This window comes from Alosa sapidissima, chromosome 22 (assembly GCF_018492685.1).
Source record: "Alosa sapidissima isolate fAloSap1 chromosome 22, fAloSap1.pri, whole genome shotgun sequence".
Classification (NCBI taxonomy): domain Eukaryota; kingdom Metazoa; phylum Chordata; class Actinopteri; order Clupeiformes; family Clupeidae; genus Alosa; species Alosa sapidissima.
In genome coordinates, this window is record NC_055978.1 from 2,933,099 (window position 1) to 2,950,980 (window position 17,882).

At 44.1% G+C, this 17,882-nt stretch overlaps 1 protein-coding gene across 1 annotated transcript in view; it reads left to right on the top strand.

The window, feature by feature from the left end:
• The first annotated feature begins 973 nt into the window (after window positions 1–973).
• LOC121697838 (proton myo-inositol cotransporter) overlaps window positions 974–17,882 on the top strand; it is a 118,663-nt gene continuing 101,754 nt past the window's right edge. The window contains exons 1-2 of the mRNA XM_042079604.1: window positions 974–1,755; window positions 16,624–16,783. Coding sequence (XP_041935538.1) covers window positions 1,209–1,755; window positions 16,624–16,783 — 707 coding nt within the window. The 5' untranslated portion in view covers window positions 974–1,208. The remainder of the gene's footprint in view (window positions 1,756–16,623; window positions 16,784–17,882) is intronic.

Consider the following 17,882-nt stretch of genomic DNA (forward strand, 5'->3'; position numbering starts at 1 on the left):
ACCAAAGTAGTCTACTGTATGTATGTGTGAGATGTGTGTATGGGTGTGTTTGTGAGTGTGTGTGTGTGTGTGTGTTTCTCTGTGTAAATTTGACTATAGTATAACATTTTGCACAAAACTCGTAATACAGATGTGCCAGTGTTGATAACCTACATCTGACAAAAACAATGCCAGAGAAATGACATTAAATGATAATTAATGACACATAAATCATTTTAAGTCGTCTGGAAAGGAGAGGTTTCCAAGTGAGGTGTAGGATAGGTCAACTCCCGCCCCCCACCACCCAGTACTGAAGCATTCTGTCACATTTTTTAAATCTAGCAATTGTACTAATTTGAATGCATGTGGGGTGGACATGACATGCCGACAGCCATTTGTATCTTGCTGTATATAGGCCTAATGCTTTGGTTTATGCTTGGAAGAAATGCATCATGTATTGTCTCAGAGACTACAGTTTAATATGGCATGTGGTTTTATCTTCAATGCTATAAGTTCTAAACAAAATATAGCCCTGGTGAAAAAAAATACTTTCTTATATCAAAATCACTTTTCCGTCTGTAAAATTAGAACGGGTGGCATTCTGGGCTTAACAAGCACCATGTGGGACAGTGGTGGTGGAATTACGCGAGTGCTGAGGTGATCATGTCTTATTCCTGCTTGTGGAAATGGTGGTGTTATAACTCACCCCATGGTACAACCATACCCGTTCTCCCCTATAGGGTGGGCTAATTGCTTTGTTTGTCTCATTGCCATTTTTAGCATAAGCCGTGCAATCAGATTGGGAAAAAAACAAGAGAGAGAGAGAACAAGATATGACGACCATTTTCACTTCAGATAATGATTACCATCGACCAGACCGTGCCTTTTAGCATATGCGCTGAGATACATCGATGTGAAGCGTCCTTACGTCACACGGACGCTGACAGTGACGAGTGAAGTCGACTCCCTCCGATCCCACCTTTCCCACAACTCTCCATAACCGCGTAAGCACCATCAGTACCACTGGGATGTAGTTGAGCGCAACAGACGGAGAAGTTTACACACACTGACCGCGTCTGTTTGCGAGATCAGTTTAGCTTGCGCGATAAAAGTAGGCCTGCATTCTGTTCATTGCTGCGCTTTAGGACGTTTAGGCTTTTTGCAAAAATACAGTCGGCCGAACTCCCTATAGCCTACAAGTCTTGTGCACGTTTTACGTGACTTCACTTATGTCCCGAAAATCAAGCGACCATGACTACAACCTACGGAACATGAGCAACGCAATAGGCGACAGGTGGAGAAAAGTTAACGATGGAGGAGAGCGGAGCCTCATCAAAGCTCCGTCCAACGCGAGCATCAGCAGTCAGGGGGCAGTGCCTGCGGCGGCACCCGCTACCTCCACCGGGGACCTGGAGCGAGCGGCTCGCAAGCAGTTCCAGCAAGATGTCACGCCCGCGTCCGTATACGTCCTGGCGGTGTTCTCCGCTCTGGGAGGGTTCCTCTTCGGCTACGACACCGGAGTGGTGTCGGGAGCGATGCTGCTGATCAAGCGGGAGATGAATTTGAGTTTCCTGTGGCAGGAGGTTTTGGTGTCGAGCGCGATAGCCGCTGCGGCGCTGTCAGCGCTCGCTGGCGGCTTCCTCAACGGAGTTTTAGGGCGAAGGCTGTGCATCTTGCTGGCCAGTTTCATCTTTTCCGTGGGAAGTGTTGTGATGAGCGCTGCCCCAAATAAGGAGACTCTTCTGGTTGGACGTCTCATAGTCGGACTTGGACTTGGTAAAGTATCTAATTTCTTTAGTAGCCCATATGGTTGTGTATCAAGAACCACACTTTAATCAACTACAGGGATAGCATGGTATATAAAGAACAAGAAGGCTTAAATGAATCAACCTGTCGTCAATCAAAGTTTAGACAAATCCAAACGTTTGCCATTTTACGTAAAGTTGATGCAAGAGGCCGCTGAGACAGAATCGCACAGCCTTGTGTTTTGTGCTATATGGTGATGCACAGTAAACTTGTAGATAGTTATTCGCGACATAGGCTACTGCGTGCACTAGCGCGTGACCTGACGCTTCGAATGCAGAACAAGCCGTTAAACGAGGAACCAAGCTGGCGTCTTTTGCGCTCCGTCTGCCTGATGGAACATTGGTTAACTTAGCCTATATGACAAATTACTCAACGAGTCTCTGGTTAATTTAAACACCTATTTAAACCTAGATTTACTAAACCTAGTTTAGGCCTAAACTAGGATTAATTTAAACCACGTTGGTGCAACCCGCCCATAGTCCTGATTATGGTATGACCGCTGTAGCCAATAGGGCCATAGTGCCCCCCCGTACCTTACTTCTGTAGGCTGGGAGGCTATATCCTAGATTACCACAAGATTCCGATTTCTACTAGTGCTATAAGATTGCTATACTATTTGTGTGTTGTAGCGCTAATGTTACTAGACCTAGGTACCCTACGGAATGCATGTTTGACCAGGACTACTTTGGCACATCCCTTCAAAATATAACTGCAGTTATGGGCCAGTTATACTGCAGTTTTTCTGAAGTGCTATAATATGTTCTTGTCCAACATTATCACATTCGTACTGTAAAATGTCCAAAAATGCTGCATTCCCTGCATTTGAACTGTAAATAATTCCTCCGAAATCACAGTGTTGATACTCAGAAAACTACAGACTTTCTGACTCTGAGACCAGTGGCCCGCTGGATCAAAGACTGTTTTTTCCGCTCACAGATGCTTGCTAATGAAGTGAGACGGCCACCATTCAACCCAGAAAAAGTCATATAACCATTCCAATGACTCTGAAGATGTTAAATTAAGTAAATCAAGCTAAAAAAAACTGCATAGTCTTAAAAACCTGCAGCAGAAAAGAGGAAAATCCAGGTTTTACATTAAATGTCAGGGTTCCTGTTCCACTGGCTGCGACAGTGTGGCCACTGTTCTAATTGTCTTGCGTTGCATTGAAGATGTTGTCAAACCCATTTCTGGGCCTCACTCATCAGTGTGTCTCAAAAGCACAATACAAGGCAAATGTCTTTTTACACTGTGCTCCGATAGGCAAAGTGACTATCTGTTGTAGGACTGTCATGGCACCACTTACCATGAACCTCATCTCTCTCTCCTTGCATACCTCGGCGTCTTTAGTTCTGAGAGACTCAGCCTCTCTATGCTCTTTTTACATCAAATCATGGTGCCAGTGAACCTAATTAATTGTGAAATGTTACTCCATAGGGCTGCACAATTAACCGATCTTTAATTGAAATCGATATATGAACTAATGCAATTAGTTAATAGCAAAGGTTGCAATTAATAAGGCTTGCAACTCTCAAATGGTTAATTTTGTCACATCTATGCTTTTTATATTCATTTTTTGTACTGTTTTGTATTGTTTAACAGAGAGAACTCACCCAATAGGAGTGTGGTGCTTCTCATGCACTTGTGTTGTATTGCAAAAAGGGTACCTCGGTCTATCTCCGATTACCGCCGTGACGAAATGTTTCTCAGCAAGGCTGGCTAGTCTCATTGCCATGTTAGCTTCTAAGCTAGCTAGCGGAGCCCTGCCCCTGGAGTTAACGGGTTATTAATATGGAAAGACAACGATACACTTGATAACGACACAGTAATGCATAGCTGTGGGTTTTACACTCTCTCCATGCCCCTGCAAAGACTATGAAGTAGGCTACATACTGTAGGACATTGATGTTAGCCACATTGCCATTCTTATTGCAACTTCCAACCAACATACATAGTGAAGGGTAGCCTACATAAATTAGAATGACAGTTGATGTATATGTAGTGCTAAACAAATAGTCTAACAAAACAGTTTCTCCAGCAAGTAATACTGTATTATTTAATGAGAAATAATTGATAAAACTGTGTTCAGCATACCTGTTGACAGATCGATAGCACTCCCCATGTAACTCTCAACTCTCCATGCATGGTCTTCTCTATCAGTGGTTGTTGGCTGCTGGCTGCTAGGTTAATATTGCTACTATAATATCATAATATCTCGACTTTAACCTCCTAACATTTCGACCTTTATAGCATATTTTTTTATTTACTTTATTCTTCTAAAATGTTTATTTTATTTTAGTAAATTTGTCTCAGGCATCGCTTGAGCAGCTACGGCTGTAATCCCGCCAAAATTGTACTTTCGATTTTGAACCAATGAGGTGGCGACTAGCCATGCACCGATATTGATATTCTGGCCGATACAGATATTTACCGATATCACTAGTGGCGACACATCATTCCATTATGACGCACCTAGCAGGTCTGACAGCCGTAGCAGTGAATTCACCGGGTTGGTCAGTTGCTAAAGAACTTTGTTGGCATTGCATCGGTTGTGAAGACACAGCTCTGTGCGCAGTTTTCACGGGTCATCATTGCCCTTGGACATTTTCAGCTGGTTTGGAATTTGGACTAATTTTAACATCACTTTTCCCCCTTTTTAAATATATTTTCTTTTTTTATTTGTTTATTTGTTTTGTTGTCTGTCTTAGTGTCACGGGTACGCTGGCGACTACGCCGCTCCGTCCGGCATCTTTTGTCTTGTTGTTATGTGTCTTGTTTGTGGAGCGCTTTGGGTTGCACTATGTGCATGTTAAATGCACTTTAAAAATAAATCTGACTTGACTTGACTTGATAGCAGGTTTGATACCCACACCAGCATACAGTTCCGGAATGCCAGCAGAATCTTTGTGGCTTAGTTCCAGTTCCGGAATGCCAGCAGAATCTTTGTGGCTTGGTTCCGGGTCTGGAATGCCAGTAGAATCTTTGTGGCTTGGTTCCTGGTCTGGAATGCCAGCATAATCTTTGTGGGTTGGTTCCAGTTTTGGAATGCCAGCAGAATCTTTGTGGCTTAGTTCCAGGTCTGGAATGCCAGCATAATCTTTGTGTCTTTAGTTCCGGGTCTGGAATGCCAGCAGAATCTTTGTGGCTTGGTTCCAGTTCTGGAATGCAAGCAGAATCTTTGTGTCCTTAGTTACGGGTCTGGAATGCCAGCAGAATCTTTGTGGCTTGGTTCCAGGTCTGGAATGGCAGTAGAATCCTTCTTGCTTGGATCTGAAACCACAATACCAAGGTCAAGGTCAAGGTCAATACCAAGTTCAAGAGATGTGCATTTTTGCTCTCAGTGAGGCAGAGAATGGATGACTTCATGAGCCTGAGGTCATTTTAGCTTACTGATGCTTAGTAGTGAGGCCTTAGCCCTCACGCTTATCAGTTCAGTAAATTAAGGAAAATGAGTGAGTGAATAAGTAAGTGAATAAGTGAAGACATTCAATCTGTTTGATGATTACAAATGGTGGATGGTGGATTAGGGTTACTTTTGGGTTACCTTACAGTAAACAGCTTGAACCTAACCTGTTTTTTAAAGGTTAAATCAATGGGCATCGAGCATAGCAAGAAGCAGCATGACTGGGAAACAAACCATTTTAATTAAACTTCTGGCTGGTGCAGTCTTCAGAGTAGGGTTGGGCGATGTCCCCTAAATTGGCAATTGACGATGTGTACAGTAAAACTTTGTGATGGATCGTCAGGGGGGGGGGGGGGGGGGGGGGGTAGTGTAGTAAACACTACCATATTTCTGTACAGAAATAAATTTATAATTTTCTATATATAGGCTATACGGCCAGATGCAAGTGGACAGCTAAGAGAGACACACTGACCAGGCTACCTAAGTTGTGTGCACCAATCAGCGGAATATTACACCTTGCCAGCCTTCGCTGGGCCTAGAAAAAAAGCTACTTACTGTAAGACTACTATCGTGGTCACTCATTTCAAATCTTCAGTAGTACGCTATGCAGCATCCCACGTTATCAGGCTACCGTCTATGCTGACTATGAGGGCGGCGGGAAGTGAAAGTAAAGGGCTGCGATCGCGCAGTGCAGGATATAGGAGGGAGAAGTAAAAACACTTTTACAAATAACGAATCCCGATTCCGCTGCTGTCTGGGACTTCTGCTAAATGCGTGAAATACAAGCCTTACAGTGAAAGGCGGATAGGCTACCTTTTGATCCTATAATTAACGAAAGAAATGGTTTATTTTAACACTGTTATTTTAACTGTTTGGCTGACAGCCTTTAAAGTAGGCTCAATTTCATTTCCAGGGAAAGTTTTTTTTTATGTTTTAGCCTGTTACACCAGGAATTAGTGACTGGCATGTGGGGGCGTGGCATCACGATGGTTGCTTCCCATCGTGATGCCTGTCAACCATCACAATGCATCGGCACAACCCTACTTCAGAGCGCAGTCCCATAGTTCGCTGAGTGTGTGTGTGTGTGTGTGTGTGTGTGTGTATGTAGCTGCTATCACTGCTCTGTGTGTGTGTGTGTGTGTGTGTGTGTGTGTGTGTTTGTGTGTAGCTGCTGTCATTGCTGTGTGTGTGTGTGTGTGTGTGTGTGTGTGTGTGTGTGTGTGTGTGTGTGTGAGTTGGAAATCAGCAGCTCATTGGGCTGGGGAGAAACTGCAGCTTCAGCAATGGCAGATTGAAATCAATGCGATGCGATGCCTCATCATTGTGCGGGGGAAAAGGCTGGATGATTGAGAGGATGTTAGACAAAAAAAGTTTGAGTGTGTGTGTGTGTGTGAGAGAGAGAGAGAAAGAGAGAGAGAGAGTTTGAGGCAGGGGGTGTTGGAGAGATGCTGAACCTAATCACTAAGCGTTATTGATGATGGATGAGAGTGTCACAGAACTGATTATAGAGCGCTATGGATTGGTCTTCTCAAAACTTCAGAAGCATCTAGACTATTTTATTTATTTATTTATCTGAGGTTCTACTCTTTCACAAACATAATCAATGGGTGGCACAGTAGTGGTCAGCATCATCAGGCATGGAAATCAATCATCTTTGTTTCCTTTTCTTAACACAACCTGTTAACACTCGTCACTAGGGATGTAACTATTACCGGTATAATGGTAAACCGCGATAAAAATGTTGACGATAATAATTACCGTTTTCATTTCAAATATCATGATAATCACTCTTGATTACCGCGGTGTGGAAACTGTGTGTTTAATGTTCAAAAGCATTTGCAATTTGTTCAGAGGAAGGAGAAATTGCTACTATGATGTGCACAAATGACTGAATGTTGTGGAGGTTGAACTAATAGTTATGAGAATTTTCATTCTGATCTGAGAAAAGCACCAAAGCGCCTGAGAAAAACTGTAATTACTGACATGGCGCATTCGGACGGGACTAAAACCCCTGGTAATAATTACTTTACCCCATGTTCCCACGTAAAACTAACCCAGTCCGAATAGGGCTTAAGTTTATATTTACCCTGTGAGCCTGTGTGTTGGAATCTACCTCGTTTAAGTTCATGATCTTCCATCAAACTGACTGCACTATTCATAGCCCTAAAGGTCACTTCTGAAGTCCATGTTTCCAGAAGAGGATGAAATTCCTCACCATTCCATAGTGTTTCCCACACAGCATGTCTGTCCAATTATGGATGCCGAGACCTTTTCCAGGAGCGTCAGTGACTGGATGGTAGGGAAAGGACAAAGGACCTTTACACAAGGTCATTGTGATGGCTTGGCATGGTGGCGGCGCACACACTGAATCAGAAGCGATCTCTGACAGCAGCTTGTCGGCATGCCAGCGGTGACCCAGGGCTCGGCCGTTAATTGGGCCGTTTGAAAAATGACTGCGCAGAACTGTGAACCGTTTTGAAAAAAAAATAAAAAAATAAACAATCGAAGCAGAATGTCTTTGTCTTTGATGGGACTGAGCAGGTGAACTTTGACCCTAATTTAGGCATCAGAATGGAGGCTGACCCCCTCCGGACCCTGTCTCATACAGAGAACGGTCCCAGCGGGATGAGAGGGTGGCCGTGGGATTGGTCTCCCCCCACCCCCCCTCGCCAGAGGTTAGCCAGAGGTTGTTTAGTAAGTGGTCCCGAGGCAGGGTGTGTGTCTTGCGTGTCTATGAGTCTATGAGTGTGCTATGGCAACTCAACTTCAGAGAGATGGAGTAGCACGAGAGGTGGGTTTTTGCCTCATTCTCTCGCTCTCTCTCCCTCCCTCCCTCCCACTCTCTCTCTCCTGTTTCTCTTTTAGTCCATTCTCTCTCTCTCTCTCTTTCCTCCTATCTCTTTTAGTCACTCTCTCTCTTTTTCCTCCTCTCTCTTTTAGTCGTCTCTTTCTCTCTCTCTCTCTCTCTCTCTCTCTCTCTCTCTTTCCCACCCCATTCATCCTTCTGTTTCTTTTGTCCCTGATTTGACCATGAGAGCCTTGACCTGCGCCTGCAATGTTATTATTGGCCTTCATAAGTGTGTGTGTGTGTGTGTGTGTGCGTGTGTGCGTGTGTTTCATCTTCAGTCTTTCTGGAGCCATGTTATGCAATAAGCCTCTCCAGCAATCACTACCACATTGATGCGTAAACACGCATGCACTAGGCTTGCACGATTCGGGGAAAAATATAAATCACGATTTTTTAGCCTAGAATTGATATCACCATTCTCTGCCACGATTTCCCCCCCTCAAAGTGTAATATTTATTGCACACATGAACCATAACAAAACAAAACAATTGGGCAGTACCAAACATAGATTTTGGCACCTATAGCACATTGTGCATCATCACCACAAGCCTGTAAACATAGAGGCTTCAATGAATAAAGAAAATTCTGGCCATTTAAGTACAGTAGGCTACCAAAAATACTATAACACATTGAACTAAATATGGTCCTGATACAGGCTCTATCTGAACTCCTTGAACATGTCTTTACATAACTAAAACATGTCAATCAACATACTGCAGCTACAGCTTTAATCTCTAGAGAAATGGAGCTTGTCAATTTAAGTACAGTATCAAAAACAGAATGATTTCTTAGCACACTCTTGAACTGCTGGCCTTTTAGAGAATTAACATTCAACTGGACATTCAGTTCGGTTTGAGTGGTTGGCTGATTCTCGTCACTAGTACCCAATGTTTTTTGCAGTAGTCTACTCTAGGCCACTGTTTCTTAAAAGTAATTTTTTCCACTACTGGTTCATTTATCTAACTGGTGCTTTCTCTATGTCCTCTGCCAATTAAGCCACGTAGTTCGGTAGAGAGACGTTTTAACCTGTTGAGGAGTGAATTCTTTAAGACAATGCCGTTCCGCAGAGAGTTAATTATTTTCCTGGCTCCTTCTAGAATTATACGCGAACGTTCTATAGTTTCAGTGTTCTTAAAACTGTTTGATGGCAGAACAATCCCTGAGGGTAAAAAACAGGGGATTCCAAGGCACTCTCTTGACTTTTCTGTATGCATGGTTGTATATACGACATTTATTTCTTACAGGGATGTAAGGATGACACCTGCTGGTGGTTGTATGCTCTTACACTTATCACCTGACTAGCACATCTGCAATGTGGAGAGTCCTGATTGGTTGACTTATTATTTAAAAAAAACCTCTCCTTTCCTGTTGAGAACTGTTTGACTCCCTGATGAAGGCTTGTTTGCCGAAACGCGTCGGAGTTTTTTTAAAGGTTTAAATGTAACCAAGCCAACAAAATAAAGGCTTTTTAACCTTTGACAATTAAGAGTGCCTTGGAATCCCCTGTTTTTTCTCATCTACATTTTCCCATCCAAAAAGCACCTCAAACAAACAAATTTGAGTCCAGCAAGCGCTCCTAGACAGACATTTTTTGAATCCCTGAGGGTAATTGTTCCGTCATGGTATAGAACTTTTTTCAAAAACGTTCTAATCACATATTTGTGATCGTACTCCCAGGGGCCCAGCTGCATCTGATCACATATTTGTGACCGTACTCCTCAACAGGTTAATAGCGTTTGCGATTGACACGATTGACGATTTGCGATTGACAACGTGATAAGTACAACAACAAGAACAAAATTGTCTAGGCTACACCGCGACAGTTGTAGTCTGCATGAAAAGTCCTTGCACACGCGCGGTGCGGGCTGAAGCGGTTTGAGGGAGAGCAGTGCAGGGAGAGAATGGCCAAGGCGTTTCTATAATGTAGGAGTGCATCTAGGCTAATCTATATTTGAAATAACTGCGTGCTGCTATGGAAAAAGTAAGTCAATATATTAGAGATATTTTGAGTAATGTAGCAATGGACGAGTTATTCAGCCTAACTGTAACTAATTACTGAAATTTGAATTATAATGCGCTACCTACTTTGTTACCCAATAAAATAACTAAATTACAGTAGCGCATAACTTTATAATTCGTTACCCCCATCACTGCTAGTAGCCTAGGCTACGTGGGTTTTAACAGAGAATATTTTAATCAACATCAATTTTGTTTATTTCCTGTCGCACTAGTTCGACAACGCTGCAGTCTCCAAGGCTTTAGAACTACCATACTCGCTCCACCAGTGTTGGCAACTATTTCAAATGGAAAGTAGCTAAAGTAAAGCCAGCTCCAAAAGTCGCTAAATGTCGCTAGATGACATCACGCACTAATTTGCATATCAATTACGTCACCAGGTCGTGACCCCCCCCCCAAAAAAAAAAAAAAAACTGTGATGGCCCTTTAATTCTCCTTTACACCTGTTTGCTTTTCTCCTAGGCCTACTCAAATAGGCAACTTTAACTCATTGAGTGCCAAAAACGTAATATTACGTTTTTCCTTCCCATGCGTTGAGTGCCAAAAACGTAATATTACGTTTTTAGCTTTTTTTTAAATTACGAAACTAGACACTCTAACACACCTTATATGTGATTTTGGGAACTCTGTGATATATGACGATCGAAAACTCATGAAAACGCTCAATCTGGACATTTTATCTGGACATTTTATCATAACTCGGTTGCCGCTTTGGGTCGAATCAGTGACGAATGCATGTCAGCTCAAAATCAGGCCATTTTCGTGGGTCTATCACTAGGTGGCAGTCTCGCCAGGTCTCCCTGATCACTTCCCGGAAAGTTTACAGGCAACACTTCATATTTCATGAAAGACGTTATATCTCCATTTCTAGAAAAAAACAGCGATTTTGATGAAAACTAGCCACTGTTTAGCTTGGGATTTCTCAGGAACAGAGGCGTGTAGAAATACACGGTTTGCACCCACTGAGAGCTTAAAGTCTCACCTTTTAAACAAGTTGTATGTGTTCATAGCTATAACACAGAATATGCTGTGGCTGTACAAACATTATCAACAATGGTCTAGATTGCTGGCACTCTGGGCAAAGCTTCCGAAAACAGCTTGGCATTCAATGAGTTAAGAGCCTAATTTAAATATATTTAATTTAATATACTTGTATATTAGGGTAATTGATACACTTCTGTACATCTTGTCATACTATACACCAGAATGAGCATTAAAGGAACCATATGTAAGAAATGTATTTCAATTAATCATAAAATGGCCCTGATATGTCACTAGACATTAAGAAATCATGTTCATTTCAAATATATCACTGACAACAGTAGTCCGGCCAGGATATTGCAATTTAAAAAGTCTCCAAGAACGCCAGAAAAAGTAGCTAGATTTGTCGCTAGTCGCTTTTTACAAAAAAAGTCGCTTGGGGGGTCTGAAATCTCGCTAAATATGGCGACAAAGTCTCTAAGTTGGCAACACTGCGCTCCACTACTAAAACACGTGACTAAAAGGCGCTTTGTCATTAGCCGAGGGTGAAGCCCTGAACTTTGTGAGAAAAGGAAGCGCATATGGTGCTTTCGGGTTGTCTCGTAAATCCGCCGCCCGAGTTGGAAAGTGTAAATTACCCAGATTTCTTGCGGCATTTTGGGCAGGCACGCCCATAGACATAATATACATAGATGCTGCTACTCCCTACTAGCGCTGACGAGATGTGGAGCCGCCATCTTGGACCGGTCATCCACTCCACTCAGTGTAATCTGTTTGGCTTGTGTGATGAGCTGTCAGCACACTTAATTAATCATATCTCACTGAATACCGAACAGATTCTCACACGTTTTTTTTTTGCTGCAAAGGTCATACATGTGGCTATGATACAGGACACATGATTTAGCGTATTTTAATATTTATAGTGGGTTTAACAGTATAAGAATATTCTGATATATGATATAAAGTGACCTGACGTCCGATATCAAAACTGGGAACATAATCCATATTTGACAGCATAGACAAAATCTAGTTTGATACAAGTTTAATGAGTTAAATATAGTTCTGCAGCATTATTCACAGAAAGGTTCCATAAATATTTAAGTGCGATCAGTGCCATTCCGACATCTGAGGGGTATTCCAAGTAGGCCTATGTGGTTTAGTGACAAACTTCGGGTAAATTGACAGAATAAGTTGTAAACCTCCCAGTAGAAAAGCTGTATGATACAGGAAACATGGTTGTGTGTATTTTAATATTCATAGTGGGCTTAATAGTAATAGAATATTCTGATATACGATATTATAAAGTGATGACATCCAATATAAACACTGGGAACATAACTAATCCATGTTTGACAGCATAGACAGAAACTGGTTTGATACAAGTTTTAATGAGTTAAATTGACAGAAAAAAATCCATTAACATTTTCAGTTCAGTGCCATCAAAAATAAAGTTTGATGAACAGACATTGGTGTGGCATAAGTAAAGGAAATGGAGTAACTGAGTTCAATATCAACAGCATTTGTTAGACAAGTTCCATAAATATTGTAAAGTGCAAGTTTGTAGGTTTGTTTCTGATCCTTAAAAAACAGATATTGGTTTGGCATAGTAAGTAGTTCATTAATTCAGGACAAAAAGGTGACTTGTCACTTGTACAGTGTCAATGGGTTCATCAACAGCATCTGTTATTTACAGTTCACAGAAAGGTTTTTAGCCCTTAATACCTCTGTAAGTCCGGTCTCTATGGTAATGTACAGTATAATACCTCTATAAGGTCAGTCTCTCTGGTAACGTATAATACCTCTATAAGGCCGGTCTCTATGGTAACGTATTACCTCTATAAGGCCGGTCTCTCTGGTAACGTATAAAACCTCTATAAGGTCAGTCTCTATGGTAACGTTTAATACCTCTATAAGGCTGGTCTCTCTGGTAACGCATTACCTCTATAAGGCCGGTCTCTATGGTAACATATTACCTCTATAAGGCCAGCTTATGCAGACTGCCACCCCACCCCACCAACTTCCAGCAATGAAACGCCGATAGAAGCTGTCGTCTCTTCCTATTGATTAGCCTCTCAACAGAAGCCAGGCAGGCAACACCACGTTCCCATGGCAACAGGTGCATGCGTGGTCTGCCGGGCAGCGGGGAGCGTCAGGAAGCCGGCGTGTGTGGGCTATTAATAGAACGTTACCACCACGGTGATGTCATGCTCCTTGTCGGATGAACCTCTGGCAAACACATGTTATTTGATCTCTTGAGTAAATATCATGCCCGCACACACAATCACACACACACACACTGTCCACTGCACATACACACATTTACGCACACAGGCACAACTCCAGCTTTTGGCTTACAAATGTACACACACACACACACACACACACATACACACACACCTCACATTCACAGTAATATGTGCGTTCATGCATACATGATTCATGCATACATTAATATTCAGTTGAACACTTGTGGTGGTGCGAGTGCACACACACACACACACACACACACACACACACACACACACATTCATAGTCACATGCTCGTTTATACACAGACATACACACAGACACACCTGAACGCACAGACACACACAGGCATACACATGCACATGTGTATTTTCACTCATTATATTGACATGCACAGCCAGACACATAGACACACTATATCTCTCTTTGTCTGTTTCTCTCCCCTAGACCTACATGATCCACATACAGTATGCATACCCCCTTCAGCAGAAATCTCTACGCAAGCGCACGCACAATCAGTCTCTCACAAACTCACACACACACTCACACAGATACACACACACTGACAGACACAGACCCACACACACGTTTAGCTCATTTAGTTGCGGTCTGTTTCCTGTGCTGGTTCTCTGTCCATGTCCCTGGTGGTTTCCTCCACGTGGGATGTTAGCATAGCGCCGCGCCGCGCTCCAGAGCCTCCGTCGCCCCGGGAGACGCACCTGATTGGTCTTTTCTGCTGGGTTCTCCCCCTCTCTTACCCACAACCCCCCTGAGACCCTGTGATTGGCAGGCCTTAGGGTGGGAAAGACGACGCACGGCAACGCACATCTGTCTCCTAGGAGATCATGGTCACCTGCTCAGAGCAGTGTCACGAGTCCCCACAACCAGCACACTAAACACAGCTACACACTGTAGGATACTTTAGTCATTTAGCTGACACTTTTATCTAAAGCAACTAGCAAAAATGGGAACAATCAAGGTACAACACGGTATGTTGGTGCAGCAATAAGTGCTACTGGCATAGAATAGAATGCCAGTTTAAGCGAAGTTCAGTCAAAATAAGAGGAAGGAGGGACCGTCAGGGTAGAGAAGAAGGTCGTTGTAAGTGCTAGATTAAGCATGTCCAGTTGTTAGTAGTGCTAGTAGGACGTACTCTTGGAAGAGTTGGGTCTTCAGGTTTTTGATGATAGAGAGGAGGACGTCCCGACTCCGGTAGGAACTGGTAGCGTGTTCCACCAATGGGGTACCAGCAAGCTAAAGACAGCGCCATACATTTACACTCTTATTTATTCAAAAGCGACGTACAAAATGATGATTAACATTCAAGGTACATTGCATAGGAGACCTTAGGTAACAATAAATACTATTACACAAACACCATGACACTACCAGAGGATGAGAGTAGAACACTAAGTACTAGTCAAACTGTAAACATCATGACACTACCAGAGGATTAGAGTAGAACACTAAGTACTAGTCAAACTGAAACACCATGACACTAGGGCTTAAAGCAAGGACATTTTCTGTGCCTGAAGTTATGCTATCAGACATTTTTTAAGATGTAATATTATATAGGCCTACTTGCCTACTTTCAAATCTCGCCCCACGTCTAAATTAAAGCACAGTGATTTTAACAGTTAGCCTTGATATTGAATGCGCTTTGATTTAAGCTTTAATGCTGTTGGGCAAAAAAAAAGTGCCACCAGCCATAAATCAATTTGTAAAGACAATGTAATTTTTAAAGGAATGTTATTAAATGTTCTTCTGTAATGTTCTAACTGGTTACCGTTTAGATGAGAGGCCTCACTACCATGAGGATGAGAGTAGAACAGAGATGGTAGGTGGCAGAAGAAAGGAGGTGCATGGTAACACAAACACACACACACACACACACACACACACACACCATCACACGCACACACACACACACACACACACACACACACACACACACACACACACACACACACACACACACACACCACACAGTGTCCCTTCCTGATGTTGTCGTCTCTGAGACATCCATCTCCAGACCCTAACACACACTACTGTTTAATGCACTGAGTTTGGAGTGAGCTCGTCGGTTTAGCAAATTCGGTGTGATTCACGGAGGACTGCGGGGCGGCCGTGCGTATCCTCAGTGGCAGGTCGGCGCTCAACTCGATTTGAGAGCGAAAGGCAATTTTCTGAGCTTTGCATCTTTTTTCTTTCTCTTTTTTTTTTAAACGGCGCTGCGATCCGTTGCCACATTTTCCCAGAGTAATGACTTTCATTTCAGCTTTAATCACAGTAAAGGCTCGCCCTCAGCCAGACACCTTCTGTCCATTTTGTCTCAACATGATTTGGGTGGGTTTGTTAAAACAAATTAAGGCGATGTGGCTCAATGCAAGCTCTACCTGGGGACCGTTGTGTGTGTAGGTGTATGTGTGTGTGTGTGTGTGTGTGAGCTCTACCTGGGGTCCTGTGTGTGTGTGTATGTGTGTGTGTGTGTGTGTGTGTGTGTGTGTGTGTGTGTGTGTCCATGCATCCTGACGTCTCTTACCCCTGCTGTAGTGAGTGGAATGCAGACAGGTGTGTGCTGGTGAATGCATGTGTTGGTTGATGTGCAGAGGCTGGTGTTCTAACAAGCTTTGAGAGAGAAAGGGCTAATGTGATTTTATTGAGTTTTATTGACCTCATAATTCTAATATGTGTCTTCTGCTTTCCTCTCTGCTTCCATCCTCCTCTCTCTTCTCCTCTCCTGCCCTCTTTCTCTCTCCTCTCCTCTCCTCTCTTCTCCTCTCCTCTCCTCTCCTCCCCTCCCCTCTTCCTCTCTTCTCTCCTCTGCTTTCCTCTCTGCTTTCATCCTCTCCTCTCTTCTCCTCCTCTCCTCTCCTCCCCTCTTCCTCTCTTCTCTCCTCTGCTTTCCTCTCTGCTTTCATCCTCTCCTCTCTTCTCCTCCTCTCCTCTCCTCCCCTCTTCCTCTCTTCTCTCCTCTGCTTTCCTCTCTGCTTCCATCCTCTCCTCCCCTCTCCTCTCCTCTCACCTTCCTTTCCTCCCCTCTCCTCCTCTTCTCCTCTCCTGTCCTCTCTCCTCACTTTTCCTCTCCTTCTCTCCTCTTCTCCTCTCCTCCCCTCTCCTTCTCTCCTCCTCTCCTCCTCTCCTCTCCTCTTCTCTATATTCTCCCCACTCATACTTTCTTCTCCCCTTCAACCTCCCACTTTTCTTCCTCTCCTCTCCCCTGCTCCTCCACTCTTCCTCTCCTTGCCTCCACACTTTCTCCCTGTCTCTCTCTCTCCTTCCCTCCCTCCCTCCCTCTCCCTCTCTCTCTCCCCCTCTCTCTCTCCCTCTCTTGTCCTGTCCCCAGGTATAGCCTCCATGACGGTGCCGGTGTATATTGCGGAGTCGTCTCCCCCTCACCTGCGTGGTCAGCTGGTGACCGTGAACACGCTCTTCATCACTGCCGGGCAGCTCGTGGCCAGTCTGATGGGAGGAGCTTTCAGCTACCTGCACCGTGGCGGCTGGAGGTGAGATCTTCATCCCTCCCTCGTCCTCTTCATCCTGGTCATCATCCACCTCATCCCCCTCCTCTTCCCCTCCCTCCACCTCATCCCCCTCTTCTTCCTCTTCTTCCTCTCCCTCCACCTCATCCCCCTCTTCTTCCTCTTCTTCCTCTCCCTCCACCTCATCCCCCACTTCTTCCTCCTCTTCCTCTCCCTCTACCTCATCCCCCTCTTCTTCCTCTTCTTCCTCTCCCTCCACCTCATCCCCCTCTTCTTCCTCTCCCTCCACTTCATCCTCCTCTTCTTCCTCTTCTTCCTCTCCCTCCACCTCATCCTCCTCTTCCTCCTCTAGTTGTTCTGCATCACCTCTTTCTCCATGTCCCTTTCATCTTCCTCCTCCTCCTCCTCAACCCTTTCATCTTCCCCCTCTTCTTCCTCCTTGACCCTTTCATCTACTGAGTCAAAGAGGAGCTGCGTGTTTGTGTGTTAGTGGGTTCGACGTGTTTGCGGTAGGTGTGTAGACGGCAGGTGTAGACGATGGCAGGTGTAGACGGCAGGAGTAGACGATGGCAGGTGTAGACGGCAGGTGTAGATGATGGCAGGTATAGATGGCAGGTGTAGACGATGGCAGGTGTAGACGGCAGGAGTAGACGATGGCAGGTGTAGACAGCAGGTGTAGACGGCAGGTGTAGACGGTAGGTGTAGACGACGGCAGGTGTAGACGGCAGGTGTAGACGGAGCTGTTCAGTCTCTGTGGGCGGACTGTGCAAGTCAAGTGGTAAGTGTTTGTTATCGTGGACGCCATGTTCCTGTGGTGGACAGCCGTGGACATGCCCTCTACAGCAGTGTTTCTCAAAGTGTGGTCCGCAAGCTATCCCAAGGGGTCCGCGAGCAGACATGGTAAAATATAATATAGATGAGTTGTTTGCAATATTGAACCAACTTGTATGTAAATCCAAACAGTTCTGCAAGCTGCAAATACAGTAAGCAAGGTGGTTCGTGAGTAGGCCTATTGTGTAATACTGTTGAAGTAGGTTTACACTGCTCTAGAGTACTCTCCTCCGAGAGTACTCCGTGTGTGTGTGTGTGTGTGCCTTACCCCTGCACCCATGACACACACACA